Raw genomic sequence first — 14,025 nt, forward strand, 5'->3', positions numbered from 1 at the left:
TTGCGGAATGATATTTTTTTCAATTGTTAGAAGAACTAAAAAAAATGGTTTATCTACCTATATGCATTTTCTGAAATAAACAAGTTGTTGATCGTGCAGAAAAAAAATAACAGGAACCCGTATTTTTCCGAATATAATTATTAAAATGCATGTCTTTATTTGTTCGGTAAGTACTTAATTTTAGTTGTTACTGATTAAAAAAGCATAATTATTGTGAGAAGATCCAAAATGTGGAACGAACTTCCCTGAAAACTACCCCATAATTTTCGGAAGTTTAATTCTTTGGAAACTAATAAAGAACAAACTAGAAAAATCGCCTAAGCTGCTGCATAGGCTATAAGTTTGCTTACAATTTTTTATAGTTTATGAAAATGAGTTAACTGATTTGAATATAAGGTAGATTAGGATATTTTCATACTGAATAATTTTCAGAAATGAATAGGTGAATAAATAGTTGCAAAAATATTACATAAAAAATCTTATATGTATATATGAAAAAATAAAACACAGCTTACTCCCTTATGCAGCAATGTACCTAAATAAATACACATTTTCAAAACGATACTAATTGATTGCACGCGACTCTATTTTTCAAGCATTTCAAAACATTTTTGAGCAATTGAAAATATTAAAATTATTTTCAAACTGGTTTTTCTCAACTGTTTTCAGTTTTACTTTTTGATTTTAACTTTAGTTTTAAGGACGGCCATACACGAGTACCTATTTAAAGACTTTTGGATCGAAGAATGCAACTCAAGCGGATACAGTTACGTAGAAAACAGTTTTTTTCTATGCAGTAGATGTAGCACTTCAAACTGTCAGTGCATAGCCAACCTAAAACCTATTGCAGTTACAAACCTCATTTTAAAGACAGAATTCAAAAAACTATCTGTTGAATTGCCCCCCCATACGGACTATCAAAATCTTGCAAGCGAATCACCATATAGATTGCAATCCGCAGATATAAAACGATCTATCCATAGTATTGGGGTCCGTGGTAATACTGGTCTGCTCTGCGGTCTATTAGGACCAGATTGGCAGTCTTTGGGGGATGGCCGTGATGATAGATCCACTTCTTCCCTGCATCCGCCCCTTCTTTCTTTTTATGCGATGCTCCGTGCTTCGAGTGGCCATCGTGTCCAACAGCGGCTTTATGTCCCTGGAAGGATTTAATATATTTTTTAAATTAGCAGTGGTTACATATGTTTGAAGGTGTTGGTATTAGATTTCACCTGTAATTCATCGGCGCGGAATAATAACTTGCTTTGGGTGTAGCTCAAAATGGTATTGGTAAAAAAACATAATGATAGCTTAACACTCTATAAATACCATAACATTTTACCATAAAACGGTTTAAAAAAGTTCCTCCCTTTCTGAACTGTGCTATTTTTAAATTTCCAATTTCCTAAAACTTTACCAATGAACACCGTATCAGTTCGTTCATCTTATACGATTTTCATAAAAAATCAAACCAATAATCAACCTTCTGCAGCTAGATATAAGAGTCATATTACCTTAGACACGAGCAAGTGGCCTCCTTTGGCGAAGTGGCCGGAGTCACCCTTGGCATGCTCCTGGTGACCAGTCTGGTAATTCCCGTTCTTAAAATGTCCGCCCTAAGGGAATAAAAATAAATATTAAAAAATATAAACGCAGACAATTTGAGAACCTCCTTTTTTTCGAAGTTGGTTCAAAAACTACAAAGAAGGCTCCATTAATTCATCATCATCCTCCTGCCCTTATACTAATTTTATTTGACAGGCAAAGCATGTCTTCTTAAATATCTTTCTTTCTGTCGTCTTCTCACAAGAAACTTCTCATCCATATCGTCTTTCATGAAATCTGTCCATCGTTTGTTTAACTTATACTTACAGAAAAAAAATATTGATATGTTAATTGTTGAAGAAGAAGGACTAATAAATTGTTTGTTACTGGTCTTTACACCACTTTCAGTACAAAAGTTAATTTAATCATTTGACGATTTCTCAATCGTGACTTTTTTGGCAGGGTGGGAAATCATCGAATGACACTTCCCACCATGGGTGCAGCGTGAGGAAGTGATAGACTAAAAACACCTAAGTAGGTCCTATTATGTACCAGGGCTGCGATAACTCTTTCAAACAATCCCACAACCACGGCAGGCTTTGGTTTTGAATCTTGCTAACATCTTTTGGATGAAAACGATGAAACGAATGGATGAAACGAAAACTGAATTTCATGTGTCTGTGTCTTATTTACATCTTCACCAAAGCGTTGAGCAATTTAACTTCCAAGATAAAAATAAGACTTAAACACAAGTACATTGTTATGACATTCCTATTAACCTGAGACTAGTTACAACTCGTACAAAGTTGTACAACTCGGAGCTGTTTGAGATCCGTCTTCAACTTATTATAGAAATCCTGGAATTTCTCGGATATGTGTGTTCTCAACAACTTTGAACGTAGTTCAGGAAAGTGAGAATGTGAATTAAAACGTATGTTACTAGTTTCTTGTGGTTTCCGCGTTTGAGATGAAGTTTAACTTCATCATTCTTCATTCTAGGTGTGGAAGGTGTCCCGATATATACTATATTATATAATTCATATGTTTCTTCAGAGATTTAAAAGTGTTTCTTTGCCATAGTTGAAACAGCTAAAATGTGTCATCATTGAATATAGATTCTCGCTTGTAGAAAGCCGGGAAAGGTGCACACAAACAATATGCCTGTGTGTGTAAAGTGGAAAGTTTTCAGACACACAGAGCGCATGCCATTAGGTTAAGGTAAGTTTATAATTATAATTTGTGATCTAATAAGTATTCATGCCAAAGACTTTCTGAAATAACTGGACCGATTTTTGTTAGTATTCATCCGATGAAGGAATTCGCTCTTCCTACAAAATATTTTCTTGTAATTTTGGTATCAGACATACTTATGCACTGACATCATGATCCTTCTGCCCTACTTCCTATTTCATTTGAAGTCTGCACAGCGTATTCTTACATATTTCTATATCTGACATCATCTCACAAGTAACATTCTTCCTAGCCATACCGACTGTCACACAATCCATCAATTGTTTTTTAAATCGTTGATCTTCCATCTAAGATATTCTTCAATAACTTCTTCAGAATATTTACAAAGAATTCTTCAATCTGGATTCTACCCCGACTTAACACCTGTAAGTTTCTTCCGTAAAAATTAAGCAACCACCTTCCTAACTTTCGTAAGTGTTAAGAAGTTCTACAAAAATACTGTAAGCGGCTTACAAGGGGTTTTCAATTTGTAAAATCGTAACTTTCCTTCGAGAGCAAAACCTCCTCCTCCGAGCCTTTTTCCCAACTGTGTTGGGGTCGGCTTCCAGTCCAACCGGATGTAGCTGAGTAGGTACCAGTGCTTTACAAGGAGCGACTGTCCTATCTGACCCCCTCAACCCAGTAATCCGGGCAACCCAATACCCCTTGGCTAGACTGGTGTCAGACTTACTGGCTTCTGACTACCCGTAACGACTGCCAAGGATGTTCAGTGACAGCCGGGATCCACAGTTTGACGTGCCATCCGAAACACAATCAATGGTGTCTAAGATGTACTTAGAAAATACATACAAACTTAGAAAAGTTGCATTGGTACTCGCCTGACCTGGAATCGAACCCCGAGTTTTCGAGAGCAAAACATACAAGTGTAACGGCTGCTATATATTAAAATAAAAAACAGAAAAAAATAAAACCAAGATGGCTGCCCACATTTCATATAAAGACTCTTCCTTTATTCCTACAACCATAACTAGAAGGTAAAATGAAAGTTAACGCAAGTAAGATTAAAGTTAGTAACTTCCCTTGCTTAACCTAAGCTTGCATGCAGTTAACTTTACGACTGTTAGTAATTAAAACTGGTTCATAATTACTGTTTATGTTTGTTAATTAAGTTAGCATTATGTTTACTTTGTGTTAATGTTTCTTCTTTTATGAAGGGTTTTGAGCTAATCTTTGGTTATTAAGGAATCTAGATTTAATTAAAAATGAGATAATATTTGTAAAATAAGTAACAGAAAGAGACACTTGACAGAACCCATGAAATTTAGTGGCATGATAAATACGCTAAATTAGTTAATATCTAATATCAACGTACCAATTGACGACTCAGGTTAGAAGCCAGTAATAAAAAATTACACTAACAAACATTTTACCTACTTAATTTTTCTAAATTGTGTGTAATTTATTTCCATGTCAACATAGTTAAGTCCTCTATTAAGTTACTTTCAACAGAAAAGTATGTTTACAGAAATCACTTAAAAATAAATTAATCCCAAATCAAACAACCATTTGTAAATAAACAAATTACCTATAGATTACACAAACTTAAACCTTGAATTTCAAACTATAGAAAATATTTTACTATAATGAAACGTGACTATAAATTTTCCGCAACATCTATTCAAATTATTTATCAAAGGTCAAATATTGCGACAGTTAATAAACTAAAGAATAAATTAACGGTCACTAACTGTCACTTTTCCTGACCGGAACATTGAACCTTGGACATTTAGGCCGACTTAAAAACTCAACGACCTTCAACTGTCACGAAAAACTGAAAAAAAAAGCTCGAAAAAAGTTGCATGTACCACGATCTAGACTGAGTTCTAGACACTTTTGAAACCTAGACTTTTGAAATGTTAGCACGATTCACCTAGAAGCAATTTGGTCTGAAAATTGCCAAACATTGCATTTACAGGTCAATGCACTGGTATTAACTAAAAATAGGAAGAAGCACGAATTATTTGTTAATGATGAAATTAAAACTTTAATCATCCTTTCAATATAATGTTGTCGAAATAATGTTCTGTTGTTTTTTGGTAAAAGTTGAGAAATACCTAAATTACTTTTTTATAGGGACCTACTAACTCTTCTGGCCTCGTTTAACCATTTTTTATTATTTTATATAGTCAATTTATTTAAATATGCTATAGCTTGCAATACGGTGGCGGATGACATCAATATATTTAACTGTACACTGAGTTCACAAGGGCCACTTACTGTGTAGTATGTAACGAAATATATTTTTAATCGATTATTGATATTATGTCGAATCAGGTTAAGTTATATCTGTAATGGCTTAGTAAATACGTGATCTAATATATAAATAACTAATTTTTAGACGTTCGAAATAGACTAAAGTTAACGTAATGTTGCCATTTAACTATTTTCACTACTATTAACTATTGATATCTACATTTTAACTACTGACAAGTATTAATTTTAGAAATGAAATTCATTGAAAAAAAAGAAGTCGCCTTTTAGTTAGCCGAAGCCCTTATTTAAAAGTTAAGCGTGGAAAAAATGTTTTAAAGGCTTATAAAGAATTGTGAAAAGTATTATTACTTTGTGTTACTAATTTTCAAGTCCATAATCGTCCTTTTTCCAGTCTTTACATAAATATAATTCTTTTCACTACTTATGAAACATCATCATCATCCTTCGAGCCTTTTTCCCAACTATGTTGGGGTCGGCTTCCAGTCTAACCGGATTCACCTGAGTACCAGTGCTTTACAAGGAGCGACTGCCCTATCTGACCCCCTCAACCCAGTCACCCGGGTAACCCAATAGCCCTTGGTAAGACTGGTGTCAGACTTGCTGACTTATTTAGAAAATATACTTTCTGGCAAATAATTTTACTTAACATAACTTAACTATTTATTTTTTATGAAATAGTTCATAACCTCTACTAAATCAATACCAATCATATTTACCCCTTAAATCCATTTAACTTCAAGCTACAAATACACTAATTAAATACTTACTACATACAATACAAAAGCTTGCTTATTAAAATAAATCGGTTGCCAAACGAAGCCTTGAGATCACGAAACTATTAGCCAACCCTAATTTGCAAGTTCACAAGGAAACCTCATTTTACACTTAATAAATTATTAGAGGTAATTAAGGATTTATAATTGTCATTTGATGGCGTTGGTGACAACGTCTTAGTAGGTACTTGCGTTTAATATGAGCGTTAATAAATGTAGATGTATGTACATATGTATGTATATCGGGTGTGTCGTTCATAATAACATTAAATTCTATCACATGTACTTCATGATATTCTATAGCGAATTGTAAAAAAAATAACATAATCCATTCAGTGGTTTAGCCACAGGACTCATTTTTCGTTTTCATAATTTACAACATCATGTGTAAAGCAGAGATAAAGTTAGGAGTATCGAATGTTTTGATCAGTTGACAGCTGTCAGTTTTCAAGGGAGAATTTCAGCTGTTTGTAATGACTGCCTTCTATATGCTGTTCTAATTTTCGCACATTTTTATTCTATTTACTTTGTTTGAAAAATGTTTTTTTTTTATTTTTACGTATTTTTCTTTTTTCTTTGTGTTAATCGACATATATCAACCAGTATGTTAACGCATTTCATTTAATGTGATTATGAACGACACACCCGATATGTGTTATTGTCAAGGTAAAATAATCACATACATTTTTTATATGATTCGAATTCTAAGAGCAAAAATAATTTGCTAATCTAAGTTAATAGTTAGTTTATTTGAACGCCCTTATCTCAGGACTCAGGACATCATCTGCCAAGCCTTTTTCCAACTATGTTAGGGCTTCTAGGATAGATTTCTAAAATATTATAGTATTAGATATTCTGTTCAGTGAGGCTAGGCTTATCATTTCAGTTACCCGGGCAATTCGACACCCACTCATTGGAGTGGTTGTCAGTCTTGTCCTCTGACTGCTCAAAGTGACTGCCAAAGATGTTTACATGACATCAAGGACCCCTTTCAATCTGCCTTCTAGAATACGAACTTGTTATGACATCGATGGTCATCCATCCAGAGTCCGACCGCGCCAGGAATTGCTTAACCTCATAACCGATCGACCTTTTAATACCAGCTCTATAGGTCAAAGGCCTCTATTTCCTATAAGATTGCATGGCATGTGTACACCCAGTTTCCTCAACAAGTTTCCTATGACATGATATTGAAAAACTTAGATTGATTTCCTTTAAGTTAACTCTAACTTGTTCAAGTGACCGACACATTTCTACGGAAAACTGTGTTGTTTTTAAAATCAATCATTCTGTGCTACACCTTGCTCCGAATATTATAACATGGAGTTTCTTGCCGGCTCTTCTCCATGAGACCAACTTTTTGGAACCGTGCAACTAGTCTGAGGTTTCATAGGAGGCTGCTAAGGCCTGTTTGAAATTAAACATTTGACTTTGATAACTGGTGATTATTACCAACAAAATAATACTTATAATACAATAATTTTATGCCTAGGTAAATCAATTCGACTGCAATTACAAAGGGATACGATGAGAATTGAATGCGATGCGGTGCATTGTCCTAGCAGTCTGTCCAACGTGCGCGCGAATCGACCTACGCCATCATCGTCGCTCAGTTCTTGGATAGTATTTTCAAATAGGACTACATCCAACATTACAAGATCTTCTTGTTCACATTCTTCTACATTAGACATCAAACTTTCATTCACCCCATCATCATCCAATCATCGCTTCTTTAATCTACTTCTCTCTCTCCAACCATCCACTGCAGCAAAACAGGACTATAACGCCTCGTATTCATGTTAAATCTTTAAAACTCTCGACGTTCCTTCTGAAGCCCTCTGAAGGAAACAAAACAATTTAGAAAGTTCCAAAAGTGACTTACCTTCGAATGTCCGTGTTCCTCATTAAAGCCACCATGTTTCTCCTCTTCGGCGGAGTCTCCTTCTTCCTCGAAAAACTCCACCTTTTTCTCGTATTCCTCCTTCTTGTGAATGTCGTGACTGCCTTTTGTCGAGTGCCCTTTCGAATGTTTTCCCGACTCCTCGTACTATGAGTGAAAGTAGGTAAGCGATAAATAATAATGAAAAAAATCAAGTCCATAATTTCTATTGTCTGATGTCTATTGAACAGGTTCTCTTTCTGGATTTATGTGGAATTATACACAGTGAATGAATCAGCTTTGTAACAGACATAAGACTTTCAGTTCATTTTACATTGTACTTTCAGACCCATAAACATATTTTAGTTTAAAATCTTTTTAAATGATGTTGGCTACTCGACATTAGATAGGCTTAATCAATTGTCTACTATGGTAGAGCCGGATTAAATCAAAGATGGATTATTATGTAACCAACACTGTCTGTTTAGCCACGAGCACCTCCTAATTTCTCACTTCCGTGGCTACTTACCAATGAGCGAATAAACATACCTCTTTATTTACACCTCCAACTGGTATCTTTTTATTATTCGTATCCCTTTAGATACTGAGATTACACCTCCTGAATGGACCGTTTTGTATCCCTAAACTAGAATCTCATACCTTCGCGTGTTTCTTGCCATGTTCCTCATGGTGGTGATCCCCGTAGTGGCCCGATTCCTCTTCATGATGTTCATTAAGTCCTCCATGGTCGTCATATTTGCCCAAATGGTTCTCCCGATCGTGGTAACCTTTCGATGACTTGGTCTCCTTGTGTACGCCCTGCAATTTTACGAGATATTATAGAATTTGGAGTTTCATGTCTTCTGGGTTTTTTTAGGAGTCCTAATTTTATGTGACAGCCTTTTTTATCGTTCCACTGCTGGGCACAGGCTTCCTCTCACACGGAGAAAGATTGAGCGTCAATCTTAACCATGATTATTCTTTTTTTGTGTACTTTTTTACTAGTTTTAAATAATGAGGTTGTTTAACTTATAAGGCTGTAAGCAATGACTGTTTTGTCTCCCCTTTCAAGTGTTGTTGACATTGCAGAAAGGGATAATACTTCAACTGCTAAAATAGATTTTTTAAGCGAATGAAAAGGTGCCTATGTTTTTAAGTGGATACATATTAATGATGCCGCCTGTAATGTTCCAATATATTTTACTGTATTGTTTTTTTTTTACAATATAACATAACAATGCTACTGCATTGCTCTTAAAAAAGTTACTTGAATTTTGCCTTTGGAAATTCACACCGATTAATATACGCCTGAAAACACTCTTGGATTGATTTTTCAATAGACATTTTGGTCAGTCCAGATCAAAAATGGTATAGAATATTAAAAACATTAATCATGACATTATGCTTAGAGCATTAAACAAACTGGAGAGGCCGTTGCCATACCCTCCCCTTTAGCAAAGGATCGGCACCAGTACATGTGTGCGAGAAGTTTATGGTTAAGGCGGATCCACTTTGTTACATGCTCTAAGATAGTATCCCACGCATAATGTATTGTATGGCAATATATCGTTCGTAATTTCCATGGGGCGTAAATCCAGAATTAGGACCTCTAATGATTTTTTTTGGCAGTACAATACAGCAAAAAATATCGGGACAGAGTGCCTAGTGCAAGTTTTGCAAGTTAACTTTCTCGATACGTAATATTATACAACTTAATCACATAGCACTAATCTTAGAATTGTTTATTTAATAAAGACTGCCATCGGTACTTGGTCGTATTACAAACGCGCTCACTTGCGAATAATAAACATTATTATCCGGCAAAATGAATGAGCATGTAATATCTAAATCATGTGATGTAGCATACGACTCTTTATTTCAATAGAGTTATAATTACGTATCGAGCGCGTTAGCTTACAAAACTCGGAATCATAAGTTATTTATGGTAATTAATATTAAAAACAATAGCTGTATGGATATACATATTGTTACGACAATACGAATATTTAATCACAGTTAGTGGCACATTTAGAAAAAAAACATGTTTTGTGTTTAAAACATTTTTGTAACTTACGAAGATCTACATGTGTAATACTTACTTAGGTACATAATATGACATATTGATTAAAAATACAAAATTAGCAAATTACTATGCATTTTAATTTTTTTTGAAGGCGTGATCATACTAAAACAGAATACTTTAGTGGTACAATCAACACAAAAAAATAATTACCAAAAACGTAACTAAAACTAAATTATGCAACAAATAAAAATTTCTACGTAAAAGTTTGATGTCATGACGTCACATGACAAAAGTATTAAATTGGTTGCCTGAACAAACAGTCTTACCCTTTCTAACACGAAGATAATAAAGTTATGATAAGAATAACATAGGCTTGACCTAACCTTTTCTTACCTTTTTATTTCTGGTACAAAAAACTCGATCGTGCGGAAGGGTTTTTTTTAAAGGCGAATATTAGGTTTTTTGAAAATAATCTTAGTATTCAAAGTGTAAAACGGACGACGATTTCTAGATAATATTGTATTAATAAATATAGGCATGTTGGGACACTTTTTACTCGTGGTCTACAGTCTAGTATGGTGACCATTGTGACCATTGCACAATGTCTTCATTTAACAATATCTTTAAAATATTACCTATTATATACCTATTACACTGCTTACTTGCTAAAAGATCCAATCTTTGCAATTTTCTCATTAATTGACAGTTTCAATCAAATCTTGATAACGAATTCATTTAGAGAGTAGGTAGGTAATAATGGAACCCCATTCTTGTTCAAAGGGTCGAGTATGCAAATATCACTGCTATTAATAGGTAATGTATTTTGATTGCTGAATATTTTAAGTAGTTTTTTTTTTGTAATAAGTATCTTTAGAACATCGCAAAAAAAATCTATTTTGTTATTTTTCCATGCTTTTTTTATGTTGTGATGAAAGAAGATTAAATGTGAGATCTAATGAACAACCTAAGTTTTTTAGTCTCATCTAATAGTTAAAACTCTTAAAAACTTACAAAATATGAGTTATTACATTATCAGTGAAACAGCGTCACATTTTCTTGGGCGTCACATTTTTATTGTTTTGTGTTTTGTCACGAAACCACCAAACCAATTTGAAAAAATCTTCGGCGTTTTCGTTTCGCTCACTATTAGGTACCGTGTATTTTAGTCGCGTACGGGTGGAAATTTTCCCGGAAGGACGCTGAAACCATGGGAAAACACCTATTGTACTTCTACTACTTCTAGTAAATACTATTTCATTACTTTTTATGTTTTGGGAATAACTATCTAACAACTATTTAGTCGTATCAACATCTCGTTTTGTTTTGTCAAGTGCTCCGTATTTATACTGCAACCGAATCATGTGACGATCAGAACATTTTGTTATGGGACCAATGTCTTGTTGAATTGTTCCTATGTATGTATGTTTTTGTTTTATGTAGGTACCTGTATTTGGCAGTAATTTTTTTAGTGGGTTTGTGGATCTGGTAGTTTTTTAAAATTTATTTTTTATTGAATTGAAAAAAAAGTAAAAATCGAATTGTACCTACAGTCGAGATCTTAAAAATATTTTTCTTTTTCTGTGTATTTTTATTAGATTTTGCATTATAATCTCAGCTGTAAAGGGTTTGAAGCCTAACTTATACCTAAAGGGTTTGAAACCTAACATATAAATTAATTATTCTTCCTGGATGCAAATGACCCTGAAGTTACTACCATATAAGTATTAAAAATACTGTTTTATTAATATCAATTTTTTTGGCCTTTCCATTACTTTCGAAATAAATTCTCATAATAATATTATGATCTTCCTTATTGCAATAAAACATTGAGGAAGTATTTTCAATAAACACATAATTAAGTGTTCCAAGATTGATATATTTTTAAACGAATTCCGGACGTTTAATAAAACTTGTCTTTATAAATTGCAATAGGCTTTCATAAACAGTAGTCAGTGTTAAAATATGTTTATTTTCAGTAATTACAAACTTGAATCTGTACACTATATTTACAAACGTAATACTTCGACGCCTTGTCAATGTTCTTTTATATATTTTTTATGTTTTGTATACAGTATTTGATTTTTAGTATCGTATGTACTGTATTAGTATGTATAGTATTGTATATGTATATTTTTTAATATAGTATATAGTATTTTTATTTAGTAAAGTAGTTTAAGTAGTCAGTTGAATAGTATATTTTATTTTGTACGAAATGGCTGCTTGATCTCAGAAGCCTATTATTGGCAGTTTGTACCTGATTCGGTTCCATGAAACCAACTTTGTAGAACCCTTTAAGAATACACCTACGTCATAAGTCCATTGGAAATAAAAAGTTTTGACTTTGAAATTGACCCACCCTCTACCTGACTGACGACTCGCCCAAAACAGATACGACTCAGAAGTATTTTCTTTTCATTTCTATTACCTATAAAATCTATTTTCCATTTATTTCTATGTCCAAAGTGTGTTTGACTTAGAGATATGGTCATAGGTTTCAAGGTCATGATTTCATGACATTTTCAGAGCTATCACATATTACCCAAAGGTCTAACAGAGAGCTAAAATAAGAAAAATAAAACATAATTATAAAATAAAATATAAAAAAACATAATTATCAAACAAACATTTAGTCGGCTGATAGTTGATTTGGCCTCATAAATGAGTATGAAGATGAATGGAAGTCCACACGTAACAACGATCAGGGGCCCGATTCGCCTAAGTTAATAATGTCAAAATCGAATAGAAATTGAATCGCAATATGATCGCAATAGCAGTTTTAACCGTATCGGGAATTCTGCTACTAATATAAGACCAATCGTATGCCAACGACATTCGATTGGTTTGCGATTGGTCCATTATTTTGGTGATTTTGGTCTATACGGCATGCGGCAGTTTTCTCTACAATCATATTGCAATCGTAAATCATTTGCAGACAAAATGATTCATTATTAAATGACAGAAATCATCAATCAGAATTAGTCGAATGTGCATCATATGTTGCTTAAGTAAAATTAGGAGAATCGAGCCCAAGGTATTTTTTCAGTCTCAGACCGACTCAGAACTTCGAATTCACGATTTTCAAAAAAATATATATTATTTTCCTACCAAGGTCCGACTAAATGGTCTGCAAAGTGCTCAGGCTTAGTAAGAGCTAGTTATGTTTTGAAAACAATTTTAAGAAATGAATCATAATATGACCAATAGGACAATAGGTGTTGTACTTATAACAATTTGGTTTGCTCTGTTTGATAACAATAGATCTCAATAGTCACGAAAGTATTCGTCATTGTGTTTCGTAATCGTCATTTTTAACTGCCGCAAAAGGGGGTCGAAAGTCACTCAAATATTAGTATTTTTAGCCTATAATGTCCCACTGTTGGGCAAAGGCCTCCCCATCTCGCTTCGACACTTCCCGATCTTTCGACCGTTTCCACCTGTCACGGCGGTAGGTGTCCAGATCGTCACGCCATCTCTTTCGGGGCCTACCCCGCCTGCGGTGTCCATCCTGAGGTGTCCACTGGGCGACAATAGTGGCCCACCTTTCCGGAAGCATTCGAGTGACGTGTCCGTGTATACCCAGTTATATGATGGCTATAAGCTCCGCCCTTTCTTCCCTATTGCAGATCGTAATCCAGCGATTATTTGGAAGTTATGACCAACCAACAGTTATTTTAACATACCATCTCTTCACAAACATGGGTAACGTTAGTCAACATCAAGAGTTATTGTCAGCATGAAAAGTCCCACCCATCATTATGACAAACCACTAGAATACTTTTAGAACCATCTTTTGTAAATTACTCGAAATATAAATAGAAGAGTTACACAGGCTTATTTGCTAATCAGTCTTAGATTTATTGGAGGTCAAACTTCGTAAATTACGTTCTAGTGTTAGAAAAATACAACTTAGTAAGATGTCTTGTTTGATCGTGAGATACACATAGTCTATCGATTAATACATTTACAACATTGATAACGTATAGGTACAATTAATCCGGTTAAAACATAAACAACGACATACATTTTTCATCAAAACTATGATAGGTACCAGCTTGTACCATTGTTTAGAATCAGAATTTTAGTATAAAAAAATAGGATATGAAAAAAGAATACAGCACATATAGTACATAATGTACGTAGACTTTTAAAGTATCAATGTTCATCAAGAGTTTAGACTTAAGATACACACCTATGTATATGTATATAAAAATGATAAAATGAGGAATGTGTTATAAAGAAACCGCATTGGGAAAGTGTGGTAATTAAAGTATTATTTACACACACCTCTGAATGGGAATTGAATTGAATTGACAGGGGTATGAAATGACGAGAAACGAAAA

The 14,025-nt window shown here is 34.0% G+C and overlaps 1 protein-coding gene across 2 annotated transcripts in view; it reads right to left on the reverse strand.

Moving 5' to 3' along the window:
- Positions 1-450: 450 nt before the first annotated feature.
- The window catches only part of LOC110373515 (glutamic acid-rich protein), a 35,666-nt gene continuing 22,091 nt past the window's right edge, over positions 451-14,025 (reverse strand). The window contains exons 4-7 of one of the 2 annotated variants that reach the window (XM_064039590.1): positions 8,323-8,481; positions 7,666-7,830; positions 1,515-1,616; positions 451-1,159 (exon numbers count right to left, since the gene is read on the reverse strand). In XM_064039590.1, coding sequence (XP_063895660.1) covers positions 974-1,159; positions 1,515-1,616; positions 7,666-7,830; positions 8,323-8,481 — 612 coding nt within the window. In that variant the 3' untranslated portion in view covers positions 451-973. The remainder of the gene's footprint in view (positions 1,160-1,514; positions 1,617-7,665; positions 7,831-8,322; positions 8,482-14,025) is intronic. The other variant, XM_021330811.3, reaches the window with a different exon arrangement.

The sequence above is a fragment of the Helicoverpa armigera genome, chromosome 19, assembly GCF_030705265.1.
Source record: "Helicoverpa armigera isolate CAAS_96S chromosome 19, ASM3070526v1, whole genome shotgun sequence".
Lineage (NCBI taxonomy): Eukaryota > Metazoa > Arthropoda > Insecta > Lepidoptera > Noctuidae > Helicoverpa > Helicoverpa armigera.